The sequence below is a fragment of the Buteo buteo genome, chromosome 5 (assembly GCF_964188355.1).
Source record: "Buteo buteo chromosome 5, bButBut1.hap1.1, whole genome shotgun sequence".
NCBI lineage: Eukaryota > Metazoa > Chordata > Aves > Accipitriformes > Accipitridae > Buteo > Buteo buteo.
Window position 1 is genome coordinate 21,932,905 of NC_134175.1, and position 17,591 is coordinate 21,950,495.

At 40.3% G+C, this 17,591-nt stretch overlaps 1 protein-coding gene across 7 annotated transcripts in view; it reads right to left on the reverse strand.

The window, feature by feature from the left end:
* The window catches only part of ANKRD44 (ankyrin repeat domain 44), a 144,221-nt gene that overhangs the window by 51,785 nt on the left and 74,845 nt on the right, over positions 1-17,591 (reverse strand). For all 7 annotated transcript variants that reach the window (XM_075028052.1, XM_075028049.1, XM_075028047.1 and 4 more), the window contains 6 exons: positions 12,196-12,266; positions 8,393-8,593; positions 6,723-6,810; positions 4,303-4,445; positions 2,690-2,902; positions 1,159-1,237 (listed from right to left, as the gene is read on the reverse strand). In XM_075028052.1, coding sequence (XP_074884153.1) covers positions 1,159-1,237; positions 2,690-2,902; positions 4,303-4,445; positions 6,723-6,810; positions 8,393-8,593; positions 12,196-12,266 — 795 coding nt within the window. The remainder of the gene's footprint in view (positions 1-1,158; positions 1,238-2,689; positions 2,903-4,302; positions 4,446-6,722; positions 6,811-8,392; positions 8,594-12,195; positions 12,267-17,591) is intronic.

Below are 17,591 nucleotides of genomic sequence, written 5' to 3' on the forward strand. Positions count from 1 at the left end.
AATTAGAGGGGCAGCAAAGAAAGAAAGAAAGAAAGAAGTGAAACCCAAGTAACTTGAAGAAGAGTAGAGAGGCGTGAAGGACAGATGAAGAACTGCCAGTACTTTCACAGACAAATCCAACAGAGAGCAAACAACAGCTGTAAGTCAGAGAGCATATTTGACTAAACAACTAAAAATTGCATGAAGGCCCAGTTTCTTCCAGTTTGCCCAAACTCATTTTATTATTACTATTTTATTTATCCAAGGAGAGATATGACAACAATTTGCATGATGACCTGAACGAAGCATGATGTACTGAAGACCTCCATTTTAAAATACAATCTTGTGTAAATGTATTATTACATTTACAGCGTAACTGTTCAGCCATCTTCAACTTCTCACACTTAAGTCCCAAGTTTGGGATTTTGGAAAACGAACAAAAAACCCAACCAACCAACAAACCCAGATCATCCTGTCCGGTATAATGGCCAAAGCTGGGAAGCATAAGTAAACAATCAGTAATAGCAACCTCTGTCAATCGGAAACAGGCCTCTGCCAGATCTCCAACAGTAATATTTGTTATACGCTGTAGTATTGTTGAACAAGAGATACCCGATAAATGACTGATAATCAGGAATACTGGCTATGCCAGAACAAACAGGGTAGCGCTGGTCCACCCTCCTGAGCATTTATTCAACACTTAATGAAGACAGTGGCGAGGGGTGAAGCTAAGGGAGGTGAGAGAAGTACAGCTGCTGAGTGGAGGGTAAAGAAAACGGTCTGAGCTCTAAGAACACCAGGGCTCCCAAAGGAGGATGACTGGAAACTTTTTCTTTTTTTAGTTTTTAAATAATTTGAGAAAGAAAGTTGTGCCTGCTTCTGAGCAGAAAAAAGACCTAAATGCAGCTTTGAACTCTTGTTTTCAGGTTAAAAATAACAACAGATCAGCTGGACCACCATCAGCTGGAGGAATATGGGATTTTGTTAAACAACCAAAATCTCAACTTGTGATGACATGCTGGAATGAGAGTTGTCAGTGCAGCTCAAAGCCAGAAGTTGATGGAGAGCTAAGCAGCTCTCAGAGCAGTCCTTTGGCACTCTGGGTCAGAACAACTAAAAATTGCAAACTTGGAAACACCTAATCTTTTGGAGAGTCATTAAACAGGCACAGAAACTCACCATTCTGAATGAGGGTCTGCGACCGTGTGAACCTCCCATGGACAGCTGTCATGTGTAGCGGGCTCTTCCCATCCTTACTCTAACAGAAACAAAACATAAAAACAACCATTTAGCATGTAAAGCGGTGGTAACAATTTGAAGTTTCTCAATTCAACATCCTACAGCTCTTTTTCAGATAACATCTCCACTGGCTTCAAAAGTCTATAGGACTCAATCTATACTTATAGTAAACGCAGAAGGTATAAGCATACAATTAAAATGGTTCCTCGGCAATGAGTAGGAAATGGGCTGGAGTGGAGCCTGTCCTTACAGCCTGGCTGTATACAATACCTGCTAGAAACCTACAGATATATGACATATTATTCTTGAATATTATTTTTAAGTAACATTTGCCATTCAGTCATTATTTTCCCTTGCAATGTGGGGAATAAAGAAAAGCAAAGGAACCATAAAGCTAAGTAGGAGCTGTCTCTGAGAGATTCAAGAACTATACTCTGTTTATCAATCTGCATTTTATAGATACATCCCAGAATAAAAGCCACTATATTAAAAAGTTTTGGTTAATAAATCCCCATGCAATCAAAAATAGGATGCCTACAAAAGACAATTAGAAAACAGGGAAGGCATATGAAAGGAAGGTACAATGAGTAGAGATCAATGCTTTGGATTCTAGAGAAAGAAACTGAAATTGGGGAAGCCAAGGAGCTGAGAAAATAACAAGGGAAGGGTACCAGCCTCACTACTCACATCACTACATGTTTACTGGCATGGGGGTTTGCATTCATTGGCAAGCACAATCGCCAATTTCATTTTAATAATTGTGAGTTTAAATAGTGCATTGACTATTCACTGATCTCAAGGGACTTGCCAGTGGTGTTGAATGCTAGGAGACCAGTTTTACAGATGGGAAACTGAAACACACAGAGTTTAAAGTAAAACAGTCAAAATCTTATATGAACTCAAGTCTTCTGGTACCCATACCAGTGCCCTCTGTTGGGTAACAGCAAGTTCCTTTCAGCTTCATCAAGATGAATCAGCTGTATCTCAAGAGCATTCAGATATCCTAAATAGAATCACACTTCATACACTCAGGCTCTAAAACAGGTAAACAAACAACCTTCAGTTCTTAATTCCCTGGGAAAGTCAACAGGAACTTTTTAGAATCCGGTTTAATTAAATCCATATTGTAGAGGGAAGGAAAACACCAGAAAGGAATATTTCCTTGACTTACCACCACTCCCTGAGATAACATTTTGACAGAGCTCCTGGGACTATATTTTACTAGTGATTCATGCCTTCAGGAGAGTGGCTGGCCTAGAGTTTAAAGCTGCCATTATATTTCTCAAGACACTGAGAGCTCCTCTGCTGGGAAGTAATCTCATCCAAACAGTTTAATGGTCAACATTCTCAGCATCACTCTACTTCCATCAAGTATTTAAAGCCATGCTGTACTCGTTATTATAGTTTCCAGTCTCCTGAGGTATGCAAAATAGGAAAAAGTAAAACTGAAGAGCTGCAATGCAAGTTTTACCTGAATGTTAACATCTGCCCCATTATTCACTAGTAGTTCAAGACACAGTGCTCCATGAGTGGAAGCAGCAGCAAAATGCAAGGGAGTGAATCCATTATTATTAGGCTGATTTACATTAGCACCATAGTCAATCAGCTCATTAACAACAGAATCCTGACCATTGTAACAGGCAATGTGAAGTGCAGTATTTCCATAGATGTTCATTTCATCAATCTAAAATGAGACAAGGAGACATAGTTAAAATTACAGACATCAGCTTACCATTTTACATAATGCATCACATACTGCAAATGGAAATAGCTGGAGGCTTGAACTGTCATAGGGCATATTTCTCACCACCAGATTTCATTGACAAAAATATACTCACAGAGAGCTTAATTTGGAATGCTTTACCTTTACTATTATTAACTTTTTATCTTACTGGCCACTTCTAAAAGCCAGTATGAAGCTTAAAGCTGATAGCAGGACTATATAATGATGATGATGATGATGACAAAAGTCCTAACAAACTGGAAAGCTTTTACATATAAGTGGGCAAGTAGAATAAATAAAAAGCTCACAATCTTTATTTAAAAAAAATTAAAACACTGACTATTGAATTTTTATGAACAGAATCAGGCTTAAGAGCTCCTTCCACAGATTTCTTTTGTGAAGGGAGTGAAGGTGTCTGAAGGGAAGGTTAAACTGCACAGCCATTTACACTTGAGTAAGAAACCACTTTCAGTAGCTCAGTATTATAAAGATATAATTAAGATTAAATTAATTCTTGATGACCAGCTTAGTATTCCACTGCTGTTCTGTAAAATAGGACAAGACAGATTGTACAAAAGACTCAAGGATGACGTGAATACCCTTCCACAAAATACAGGCGTCTCAAAGATCATACCCCCAGTGGTGGAGAATTGGAAGTTAAAGGTAGTTATCAGCATAGTACTGCTAATAACAGGAAACACCTATTCCCCTTCAACTTCACAGTCAACAGCCTGTGGACATGGACTTCTGACTTTTTTTTGGAAGGTCAAGTCAGCTGAAAATGCAATGGCAAATGCCATGGCTTTATTTGACATCTCTGATTAACCGTTGCAGGCTCTTCTGATCATCTCACTGCTGCTTTGAATCACTGAGTTGACAATATTATACTAAAAGAAGTCTGTGCCCTGAAAAAAAGTTCTTCTACAGAGTGAAAATAATCCTTCTCCTTCCCTCCATCAGCTACAGAGGAAATACAGGTCCCTAAACTTAAACCGCCTGAACTACTGCTTAGTAAAGTATGCAGCATCTATGTTGAGAAGAACCTCTCATCATATCAAAGGGAATGCTGAGCCAAGGAAAATTTCATTATTCCATCTTCCTCTGCAGGAACAGCATATATTTTCTGACTTCTTCAGCAAGGTGGCCTGGAATTTACTGTCCATATCAGACATTTTTTATTCCAGAATGTTTCCTGGCTCTTGAACCAATAAATCACATGAAGCACAAGGTGGTCCAGAAAATGAGAACTATTTTCTTTAGAAGCTCTGCCAATGTCTGTAGCATCATCCATAAGAAAGAAGAAAAGAATATCTCCAAATATGGAGAAACATGGAAGCCACAAAGTGCACATTACCACATACCTCTACCCCCAGGTTAAGGAGGTGTTTCACAATGTTAATCTGCCCATTGGATGCAGCTGCATGAAGTGGGGTGTAACCCTTCTTGTCTTTACAAGTCACTTCTGCACCATGATTAATCAGTAAGGCAACAACTTCCAGGTGACCTTCGAAAGATTAAAGATAGTAATCAATAAGTATATCATCCTACAGCATCACTTCTCCCAATTACTGCTTTCTTGCTAATACACTTCCCCTTTCACTGTTGTTTCACAATGCTCCCACAGTTCTACAAGGGAAAAAACAGCATTTTTATAAGTGTTCTTAATCCCAGCTCCAGGCCTTGTCAAGAAATTCACGCAGTCACCTTCACCAGATGTGTCAAATTTCTCTTTACTAAATTAGTCTTCCAGTCATTAAAAGAACAAAAACACACCTCTTTCCCATTTATTTCTCTAAAAATAACAGTTTTTGGTTTACTCTCCCTGTTACAGAAAGAACAGTGAGCACAGGAGCATGACAATACAAGTCTCCCAAAACAGCTGATCCTGCTGATGTCATCTGCAAACACAACTGCTATCACTTGTTGGTTTTTGTTAGCAATACAAAAAAAACTTCTAATAAATGATAAAATGAAGGTCTCCTCTTTTCTAGCACCACTGAGGACACAGAAAACTAAATTTCAAGTAAGTGCAAATTTGATCCAAAGCCTACCAATACAAACACAAGATTTTCTACTGAATCCACTAATCTTTCGATCAGGTTTTTGACTCTCCAAAACTGTATCATTAACACAAAACTGTGCAAAAAATCCTGAATACAAGTCTAAAAATGTTTGAATCTAAACTCATAGTCTATACACACATACTTAGTCCGCAATAGCCTCAACAGTTACACAGACTGAGAGCTGACTGCCAGATCAATGGGACATCTGTCTTCAGGAGTCAAATGCCTACCCCTGAATTAGGATCTCCCTACAGAATACAAGGGAAGAACAGAGCATCTCAAAATGCAACTTATAACCCACCTGTGTCTTCAGTTTCCTCCTCTCCCTGAAAGCCTCAAACCAACTGGCCTGCCTTCCCAGGTAGTGCCCTAACCACCAAAATTAAATCAAGGCTAACTGAGGAATAGTCCTTATTGCTTCATGTTGAAGCAGAGCTGTCTTAGAACTAAAAATTTATTATGTCAAACACCACATAAAGCTGTGCACCATCTGAATTGTACGGCACTTTCATGACAGAGGCAGCTCTGGTTATGTGCAGGACCTCGGAAACTTTATGGACAAAGTCCAAAGTGCCCAAAGATATTTAAACACTCAGGAAACTACGTGAGGGTTTACAGGATGAGATGCTCAGGTCTCATGATCTAAATTCTGTCCAAATTACACTACAGACTCCTAAAACCCATTGCTAATTTAGGCCTTAAATGTTATCTAAATATTTTGAAAAGTACATCATGATTTTCTGAAACAAATTAAGAGCAAAAGAGATGTGGAATTGCACAGCACAATGTAAAAAGCCTTTCACCTCTGTAGTGTGGAGTTCAAAGCTCGCTAGCTCAAAAGCCAAATCACATTTGTTGGCAAGAGTTTTTCCATCTGTCTGTGTACATCAAAAAAACCCACAACATGCTTTTCTCACAGTTTGAAATCTCCTATTATCTCATTTCCAAAAGTGCCAGGATTAAAATCATGATTTTGACAGGTCAGATGGAAGAGTTCCTGGCCGAGGGCACACACCACCTCACACATTATAATCTGGAATATACTGCTTGCCCAACAAAAGCTCTTGAACAAGTCTGACCACTACCACAGGCAATCTTGTTCTAGAATTTTTAAATTATAATGCCCCACTATAAAAAATTTTCCTTTAACTTGAAAGGAATGATAAGGTCTATTGATTTAATTAAGCAATATTTGGTAACAACACTGATGTTCTGAATAGACAAATCAGTTGCTCTTGTCCACTCTAGAATAAAAGATGACAATTTGCTCCTAACAGGAAGAAAGCCTAGGAAACACTTCCTAATGATATCATAACTTAGCTACTTACAAACATAGATAAACAGCAAAATTTATGATCATATTTATCTGCATTTTATATAAAGTAGTTTTTAGCAAACACTGAAACAAATATAACCTGTATTTTTTCAAGTTCAAATATACTTCAGGCTGGAATTAGAGTCAGAAAAAAGACCAAAATGAAAAAAAGCAACACACAAAGCCCACAATTAACTGTGTTAAAAAGGAAATCACAGCCAAGTTCTCACCAGCTGCAAAACCGTAAATGGACAGTGTGTACTTAGATCAGCTGAACCCTTGCCTCCTCAGGGTAAATACAACGCTCACTTTCCATGGCCAGGTCTGCTCTTGTCCATTTTAAAACATGCTGTTAGTTTCTGAATAGGAAATTAAAAAGAAGGAGCAACAGCCCAAGCCTTACCCATGTACGCTGCCCAGTGAAGAGCTCTTCTGTCCTTTTTGTCAAAAGCATTGATGTTTGCCCCCTTGGCTAAGAGCAAGTTCACCATCTAGAAGTAACAACAGCAGGTAAACCAACCCTATAGATCACACACTCGACAGTTTATAACAAATCACTCTGGCAATAAAGTTGGGATCACAAAATCCTGCTTTTGAATGATAAATTTGTGAATTACACAAATACTGTTCAAAGCTGCGTGCATTAATGTGGTGATGGCCGCAAGTAACCAGGACAAGTTCTGTGTCCCCAGAGGGGGCTGAGAGCATGCAGGGTGCTGCTACTCCAGTGTGCTTCAAATTCAGCTCGGAAAAAAACCTAGAAGAGAAACAGGCCTGGAAGAGAAACATTGCTCTTAGTTGTTACTGTTAAGACCAATTTAAGGGGTTTGTTTGTGGACTGGGACAAGATTCCTCCAGACCGTGAGGTAACAAACCCTAAAATCTGCTTGATCTTTCAACAAGGAGTGTCTATTTCTTGCCATGCCATGGCGATTTTCACTAAATTCCCCTGTGCCCATGGCTATGCAGACAGGCACCAGGCTGCTTCGCATATGATGCTGACCTTTTAGACAGCATGGCTAAGAAGTGAAAAGCTGCTTTCCCCATCGCCAATCATCCACCATTAAACATAAGAAAAATCAGGGAAAAAAGAAAGGAAACTGAATGGAAAACACATTCAACAACTGTCTTTTTCAGCGAAACATTCTAAAATCATAAATTACAGACTGGATGATTGTCTTCCTCTCATACACTGCTTTGCCACAGACACCAGCTAGTAACAGCATATTCAGTTAACATTTCTGATATACTCTATCCAAAAGCTCAGAAGCTTTAGATTATGATGGTTAGACTCAAGCATTACTATCTCTTTCCTACAGTGCAGTATTTTAAAGGCCAAACATCATCACTTCACAGGAATTTCCATTCCTTTTCCTTCCTTTCATTACAGTACAACTGATCAACTTTTGTTAACAGAAGCCTACTGTTCCAGTCTAAGAGCTTTTATTCCACATCTAGATCTTCAGGTGTGGAACGGGCAAATGAGGATGGTTGCACCCAGATCTAAAGATGCTAGCAAAACCCTTTGGGGGGCGGGGACATTTACAAAACTACGCTTTTTTTCATATAGAAATGGTAATTAGACTAGAAGGGTTTGTTTGTATAAGATAAGTAGAAAAACCAGAAGCACATTTTCTAGAAGAAAATTAGAATAAGAAAAAAATTAGAATTAGAAAAGCAGACAGACTGGATCTTACACAGCTGAACATTTCTTCAGTGTGAAACGAATCCACAAATTTTCCCTTCTTTCCGTTCTGCCACTCTTATTTTCACAGGCAGTCAAGCTCAAAAGAGCCAAGGACACACTTGAGTTGCCAGAGCTGGTGGCACAAGCCAGCTCTCAAAATCTGCACGCATACCTCGCATGCTGGCTCTGCACAGGTACTTTCCAGCCAATGTCTCGTTTCTGCAGGTAGGAAACCTGTCGCACAGTTTGGAAAGCAGCCAAATGATAGGAATCATGGGGGTCAGGGATATGGGCCTCAGTCTAGACCCAGCCACAGCAGGCCAACTGTTTGAAGTGGGAAATTAAATAAATAAACGAATGATCAGTTACAGTCTTAAGTAACTCACCTCAATGTGGCCATTCAGTGCTGCATGGTGCAATGCTGTCCGCCCGCCTCGGTCAGAGACGTTGACACTGCTCAGCATGGGGATGATGACTTCTGCACACTTCACTGCCTTGTTTGCAGCCGCCACGTGCAATGGGGTCTGCCAGTTCTTGTCCCGAGCATTGACATCGGCCGAGTGCTTAATCAATACTTGCACTGCTTCCTGCAACAGCAACACAGGTATATCCATAACCAAGCAGTTCGAATAAATACATGGCCCACCTTCTTGACAGCTCGATCATATTACCTATGTATATTACTTATGCATATCAGACATGGCCAGGAGGAGGGAAAGAGAACAACTTTTATCAAAATACCATCCCAGGCTAGGGAAATGGTATTGTTGATTCAAATGCTAGAGTACACATCACCTTTGCTGTCATTTAGAGCAGTGTCCTCACAATCAAAATTTCCCAATTTGATTTTAGGATGTACAAAGCTGCCTATGCAGAGAGCCCAACCTGTTCAGTTGATTAACCCTCAGTACCCCAGTCATCATAACTGTGCTCTCATTGAGGAAATGAATGTGTTTATTTGAGCTCACAGTTACAGAAATTATTTACAAAATGAAAAGCACATCATTTTGGACAGTAAAATCATGGTAAATTAATTTAAGTTTTATTTATAAACAGGAAAAAGGAGAAAATAAAACAGAATACATGAAAACAAAATTTTAGCTTTGCAAAAACATGAGAATCATGGGCAAGGGTTGATGCTGGTGTCCCCAAGTTAAAATTAGCATTCCTTCCCTCCCTGAGGGCTAAGCATAGGCCAAGGGTCTTCACTGCAACATCCATTTTGTCAAACCTAAGACCAAACAACATCTTTTAAAGTTAATTTTGTTGCTTAAAAGTGAATATTTCCCAGTGAGAAAATATACTGTTCTCTCTTGAGAGACTGTCTCGCTGGAGAATTCACAATCAGTTCTTATCTGCTTCTACTCATGCATCTGCCATTAAGCAAGTCAGATGAAAAAAACAAGTATCTCACAAAATTACATTTTGTTTCTTCTTCCTTTTTTCCCCCACAAACAAACAAAATACAAAGGAGCCACCGGGACACAGTAGCATTCATGTAGCCTTGTCTGCTAATTACAACTCACAGCTGGTAATTGGGAGGGAGAGCCCTAGTCCTAGATAGTACCTTATTCTTTTTGCATAACTGAAGTTTCCTGGTAAGCCCAGCCAAAATTTTATTAATGAATATCAAACACATACAGTGTGTTTAAATAGCACTTTTGTATCTAGAATGGCCCAGAAGAGTGCCTGCAGTCTGTATCAACAGTACATCCATTACTAGGAGTTTTAGTTCTTTGTCCTCAACCGATCTCAGCAATTTAATTTTCTACAGCCATCTCACAAACTGTCCTCTGACAGATTTGTTCAGTTAGTGACATTGCATCTCTTACAGCACCAACAATGATATAGCACTGTTGATGTCTCAACAGGATTTTTTTTTTTTAATTACAGGCCTACTGTTTTAAAAGTAATTTAAATGTAATTCACTGGAGACCTACCCAGCTGGGACATGAAGTCAGCAGGAAAATTCATGCACTTTGACTCTTAATGAAGGAAAGAAAAAGTTAAGGGAGAATTTTTAGAAGTAAATAGTAAGGACTGAAAAGTCTAAGCTAAAAATATTTAGACTTTTAAAAAAAACATTTACACATTTTTGTTTACATCTGCCAATCTGCTGCTCTATCAGATTTGGGATCAAAATGTTAAAATCCTTATGGAGAAGTTTTAATTTTATTGCTTTTGAGAGCATGAGCTATCCCTTTTTATTAACATAATTTTCTACACATACATGCAGTCCACAGCTATGGTATAAGCCTCTGTATTCAGTGTCTCTAACTATCCCAAGTTATCATAGTGAAATCTCTTTACTTTTTCGAACTGTATAAGGCTGAAAGCTGATACATCCATTAACAATCCTGTACAGACACATGTGAGGGTCTTGATTTGTAAATAAACATTTAAATCCCTAAAGCCCACTTGAAAAATCATTAAAACTTAAGCAAAAATGTGTTCGTGCTTTTAATCAATCTATAAAAGAGTACAAGGACACAGCTTCTGAATCCTGTGAAAGCTTCAGTGTAAAAGATTGATAGTAAAACTTAAAACTTGTAGGTGATCATTCTAAAGGCAACTGTGCTCACGGAAACTTCAAAAACCACACTGAATCCTACTGGTCAACTTCTGGACCATGAATTCACCTCCTACTATCAATGTGAACGATGAATTCACCTACTGCTATCTACTACCATCACTATCGGTTTTGTCCTATTATACTGAAGCTACCCATTTGTTAGCTTGTGTAATAAAGTAAAAGCAGCACTGAAAACACCTCAAAATGCTGAATCTTGTTTCAAAAGTATTACCAAAAGTAGCAATTATCATATAAACAACAAAGAAAAAAGACCAGGAGAAGAAAGCTATGTGTGTTTATAAAATATAGAGCAGACCATGAAAAGGCATCAAAGGCTGGTGCCTTCCCCTGCTGCCTCACTACTGCACCTGGGTACTCACTTTGAGGTACCAGAACTGCTGGCACAATGCAGACAGTTTCTCATTGTGCAATTGGCCTTCAGCTAACAAAGAGTTAAAGATGAGACACAAACCCACAGAAAGACATACATTTTCTGTTAGGACTGTCACTGACAATAAAAATCATGTACTCTGATGCATCCTAAAAAAGAAACCAAGCACACTGCAATTCCCATATCAGAAAGACTGAGGCTGTTTTTTAAGGTTTAAGCCTGACCTTTGTTTTCCAACATGGCTTTTTGTATTTTGCCTCATTACAGCATTCATACTCTATCAGATATTCCTTTCAGAGGGTTTCAGCGGATGCCAGCAGCTGGGAAGCTCAGCCAGCAGCCAAACAATGCCCAAGTTCAGAAGCGAGCCCAGGATTCCTGCCTCCAGGCTTGGCAAGCACTGGGACTGTTACGGAGGTGATTCGAGTCCATCAGTCTCTGGAAGACAGCCACCCTCTGTCTCTTTCACAACCCCTCCTCTCATCCCCAGAAGCCAATTCAGTCTGCAGTTGGGCTCACTGTTAACTAAGTATTAGGAGGATAAAAGTATACAGGGAGGTCCAAAATAGAAAGCCAAGAATAATGGTGCAGTTGAAAACACAGTCATGCCTGAGCTGCATTCCTGATAGTTATTGCCGCTCCTTTTTGAGATAGCAATGGGAGAAGTACAACATGATGCCAGAAGATTTCTACTTGTCAGGGAGAAGAAATATGGGCTAACCCTCCATTATGCATGAATCAAATACATTAACAGAAAACCTAATGGATGCCTTGAAATGCAATTAACCAAAACAAACTATGTGGTAATACGTGTTGGATCACATACACATCCACTCCCTTCTGGCACATGCACAGCATGCACACATCCATATGGATTTATTTATTCCTCTTTATTTCACCACTTGAAGATGATGTGGCCACTGCAGACCACTGTGGACTCTATCCCACTTCAGTCCTCATCACCCACTCCAGCTGATGGTTGCTCAATATGACTCGCTACGGTAACGTAAAGCATTCTACAAGGTGAAAATCAACCACATTAAGGCTCAAACGCAGCTATAACTAACTTGTAAATGCTGGCTTTCAGTTGCAATGCTAAAGGCCCTGCACACAATAAATGTTTTCCCTGTTTGCATCACCGTGCTACCTACTATGGCTCTCAACGCTTTGCTTTTTCCCCCAGCAGGTAGTTTACGTGAAAAGCAAGGTAATCAAATCTTACTCACTTCACTTCTTGAAGCAACTGCTCGGTGGAGAGGAGTCAGCCACATATTGTCCTTGGCATTAACACGAGCGCCTGCAAGTAAACAGCAGAGGTTACATCCATGCCTTGGGTGCGACATTGAAAGCCTTGCCCAATTGTTTCCTAGTAACAAGAGCTGAGCCGTATGTGGTACTTCCAGCGCTCGCCACGACTCTCTTGGCACCCTGTTCACCTTGGAAATGCATTTCCAGATCCCAGATAGACAGGAGCTGAAGCGTGATTTGGAAAGAAAGGAACTGGATAGGTCGGACTATTATCAGGAATAGCTTTGTTTACAGGACACAAAAGAAGCAAGATTTGTTGTAGGGGATTACATATGTATGTACATGTATGTCTATGTATATGCATTTTTTTAGATCAGCTGATACAGTGGGGGAAAAAAAGCAACCCTTTGCTCAGAGCACTGCTGCTGTCTGCAGACATAATGAAGGGAACAAGCCTGAACAACCATCTCCTCTCCAGCTCCATCTGAGAGACCACTAAAAGATGTAACCACTTCCCTGCTTCGCAAATCTTGCTGGGATCAAGAAAACAGGACTGGGAAATGCTCAGGTTAAGGAGGAAACTGGGCACTTGCTGCATCAGCTTCTGTGGGCGTTATTCAGCAAACATCAGAAGAGGGATGAAGGAGACTATCCGTTTGCCTTCCGTGTGGTTCAGTGATAATGTGCACTCCAGCAATGACAGCTGCTCAAGAAGATGGGTTTGGGGTGGCTTGCCGGAATAAAGGGTAAAGGAAGACTATTTAACAACTACACCGGTGCTGGCTGACTGCAGACAAAAAAAAGGATCCTGTATATTTGTGTGATAAAACAGATTTGTTTGAAAGAAATATTAAAGCTGTTCACTGATGTGACACCCCAGAAAGGAAATCTAGTGAAAAGGACTAAAGAAACTAATTTTAAAAAGGGCTTAACCTGAAAATGCTGTACCTCTCAAGCCTGCAAGTAGCAGTACTACTCTGAGAAGACTAGCACATGCAGAAAAATTTTCGAGAAGCACAAGCATCATGCACATAGCCTGGATGAGCCTCTGAACTTCATGAACAAAGGGATTCTTAAGCTTCATTTTGCACCATAACTTAAGTGCATACAAAAGCCTGTAATTAATAAATCACACTCTGAATCAGAAGTACTTTCCGAAAGCCGTTTCTCAGGAATATTAAGGTGCTTGCCTCTGAATCACAGTGGTTACTGGGAATCGTGCTAGATAATCAGAGAAGACACAAGTTCTTCCATATTTCCACAAGTTGGAATATAATTTTTTGGCTGCAAGAAAAAGAAAGCCACTTTCATAACTATTGCAACAATTAGAGGCAATACTCCGAACTCACCTCAGAACCTGGTACCTGGTGGTACAACCTGCCCTCTGGAAAAACACCCTTTAGAAAGACAACAGTTTCAAAGATTTTTTCTAATGAATCTGTCTAAGCAGGGAAGCTGTTAGCTTCTTTTGTCTTCATGAGAAGGCCATTATGGTTGATACACATTAGCATCCTGCCCTTTGCCTACACTACCCGAGGCCCTAGAGACAGGCAACAACCTCCTCCACCATCAGGAAGCTGACAGACAGGACTCCAAGGCATCTTATCTTACACTGATTTGGCCTGGTAGAGGTCTTCGGGATGCAAATTGCCTAGATGAATTCCTAAAGATTGCCACCAAATACCTCTTTTAGGGTTTAGAAATTTATTCTGTACTTGCCTTGTTTTTTTGCCTTATGTTCTTAACTAAGGTTTCCTTTGGTATATTTCTACCCATTCACTAACTCCTACAAGCAGATGGTTGCAAATCAGAAAGGCTTATTTATGTGTGGAGTAGCAAAGCACGACAAACATACCATTCCTCAGTATTCAACAACTCCAGTAGCACTGGTGAATATGAAGATGATTAGAAAACCTAGGGAAGTGTGTCTGTCAGTAGCTATTCATGCCTTTCACTGATCCACATACCCGTTGAGAAACTGAAATAGTTGCCAAGAAAACAGCTACAGAAAATAACAAAAGCAAAACAATACCAATAGAAATAAAATAATACACAGCATGCTATCGGCCTTTTCTTCCACAGCTGTTTTCCACATCCCTTTACCTCTTTGTGCTTTGGGGTTCTTTATGTGACAAAGTGAAATTGCTCTTACACTGCATCGACTGAATATGTTTGTGATTTCTGTTTTTAAAAAGCTGCACAATTCAGCTGTTGTCTGTTGCAGGAGCCGCTGTTGCACATTTTCTGAAGAGATGTTTCAAAATGTTTCCCTCTGTACTGCCCATTTCCTTCACCAAAATTCAGCTTTTAGGTTCCCAGCAGTTCCTTGCAGGCAACAGTTAATGACAATGGGCTGTGTCCAAAAATCAGAAGCTTAAATTTTCAAGTCCATCCCACAACACTTCCTCAAAGTCACCCAAAAATTCAGTGTCCCTCTCTTCACTCTGGACCAAGTACCTTAACCATGTTTCAATGCAATTTCTGCAATACTCTGTGAATTAATCTGTATATTTATAAGGACAAAGAGGGCTGATAACACACTCAATTGGTGTATATGGTGTCCTTCATAGTACAATCTTCCTTGAAAAGATAAGCTGCTTTAAAGATTTCCCTTAACATCCTTTCAGGTAGCCACACAGCACCCACTCACACACCCCCACCCACCCCCATAAAATATCCACTTAAAAAAAAACCCTGCAGAGAAAAGCCTTTTCTTAGCTCTATCCTCTGCACTCTGCCCTCAGCAGAGCTCATACCCGTGGGCCTGAAGGAAAGGTTTGGCTGTTGGATTTGCTCTGTGAGGCTGAAGTAGACAACATATCATGTAATGTTAGAGATAAAATCAACAGAGGAAACTGTCTGCAATCCACTCTTCTTTAAGATGGCTGTTTTGTAATCTTTGCAATCTTTCACTCTCAAATTTTTCTGCCAAAAGAGGAAATAAATCTGAAATTGCCTCTGTTCTTTTGAGATCCGAAATAAACAACCCAACGCTGGCTTTCAGGAATAAAGTTAACATTTCTTTATACTAACCAAAGCACAATTTTCCATCCAGCACATCTGCCAAATCCACAGGTCTCCAATAAATCTAGATTCTGCAGTCTAAATCTCTGAAATTAGGGATAGTCAACAGAGGAAGGAAACTCTACTCTTTAACCTATTAATGACATTATTAATAAGCACCTTTCCAACTCCTGCTATGAGACACAGCAATAGACATACAACAACATAAGGGATGCCCCCCCACCTCACCTCCCAAACACAGACACACAATACAAAGCAAAGATCTGCATGAATAAAATATAACAACAGAGCGGCACCACCCAATAGATGGAACGGGGACCCACAACACGAGAGCAACACAACACCGTGCTAGATGTGAACACCAGAACCGAACACCTGCATGGCAGCAACAGGAGGTTAGGCAGGATCTCCTCAGAAGCAAGTCCAAGTCACTTGCTAGGGAGGGAAATGGCCTGGGGATCCCACCAGGTGAGAGCACACAGGTCCTGGGTCGCTCAAGGAGAGAGGAGATAGTCCTGGGACATCCTCCAAACTTTCACCCAAAGGGGATACTCCTAATCTTGAAGGACAGGAGTCTCAAAGCCATGGGAAAGGCAGAGAGGAGGCTGCCTCTCCAACTCGCCTATTCTTTAGCCTGCCATAAAAGAGAAAGCCCTGAATGAGCGTTCAGGTTACACAGTGCCTTCCCCTGCTGCCTACACAACAGGGACAGCCCAGAACCTGCTATGCATGTGCCAGTCTCACTTCCATATCTGTGTGGCAGAACTTACCAGGAACCCTTCCAAAGCATGCTGGGGTTTGTCCTTTTCCTCAGCTATTGTGCAATTTATGAAGGATGGATGTCAATATTGCGTGCACACCCTCAGTGCATAAATTTCTTGCCAAGAAGCTCAGAGCTTTCTGGAAGAGTAAGGCATGGTAATATTGCCAAGATCACAAGCTTGTTGGTGGGGAACAATGGGTAAGGGACTAAGCTCAAACATCATGCCCTCGGGCACCAGCTCAAAAGCCCTGGAGTGGGAAAGGCACTGGCACAAATGAGAATGGAGCTTGGATCTGCCCAGACAGTTCTCCTTGCACATCCATGACTGTGTCATCATACAGAGCTTCATTTATGTGAGATGGTTACCCTGGTCCTTCTCCTTCTTGACACAAAGGAGGTGAAGGAGAAGTGCTCAAAGCTCCCTGCTTTCGTGTAGCCTTGAAAAACAAAACCACACAGCACATTTCCCCAGTTTGAACCATATGCTTATGGATCAGACCTTTAAACTGGTGTAAATCTACTTAGTTCTGACACTTAATGGGCCAAGGTGATTCATACCAGTTGAGGGATCTGACACTTTCTCTCCTGTATCAATTCCAAACAGACTCCAATTCAGTGGCTACCTAGAAAGCCATTTCTGGTCTGTCTCCAACCACCTGGGCAGAAGTTTTATTCATTAGACACTACATTTATTTGCGCTGCCACCAGTTCATGGGCCACAAATCTCTGAATGTGCATATTTCATTTAATTTCTCTCCTGAGCCCTGTATAAAATGCAATGGGTTGCTACTCCTAGATTCTACTCAAGCTGAGAACATTATTGTTTGACACCAACAGCAAGCATTTTTGTGCTTTCTCTCTGGGAAAACACCTCTCATTTTAAGTCAGACAACAAAGTCTTTCTGCTTTATGTAACCAAATTTTATGATCAGGTTAATCTTTTATGATACAGTTTTACTAACGCAGTTTACTGAATGAAAACGTGAAGCAAAGGGAAGATGCTGCTGTTGTCTTTAGAGCCTAGTTCATGGGGAGATCACAATAACAAAGAGGTGTATATAATAACTCATAAATCTGCCCCTCCAAACCTCATAAGCCTCCAAACCTGCTCTTGGATGCAAGTACTGATGCTCATCATGAGTCATGATACTTCAGAGATTAAAGGACAATGAATACGTAGAATATGCAATAAAAGAATAATTTTGATTCATGCTGAGCTAGTTGGGAAAGTTCCACATAGTTCCTACAGACTGAACCCCAGTGCAGTCCCACTGACACAAAGTCCAATTTTTAAAAGCCCACATTTTAAGTTTTTCATGTTCACTTGGATATAAAAAAAAAAAAACCAAGATATATCACCTGCATTTTATGCTGTTGACCAGACAAACCCTATAGCCCATGGATGACATTTTGGCAGTGAGGTGCTGGAACTAAGTGTCCCAGAAGAATACTAGAAAGTCTCCTTCCCTCATTAAGAGCATGACAGAAAACAAGAATATTCACCAGGGCATTTTTTGATGCTATTGCGATTCAGGGGAGAAATGGGCAGAATGGCTTCACCTTTCTCTTTATGTGGGTATTGCCTGT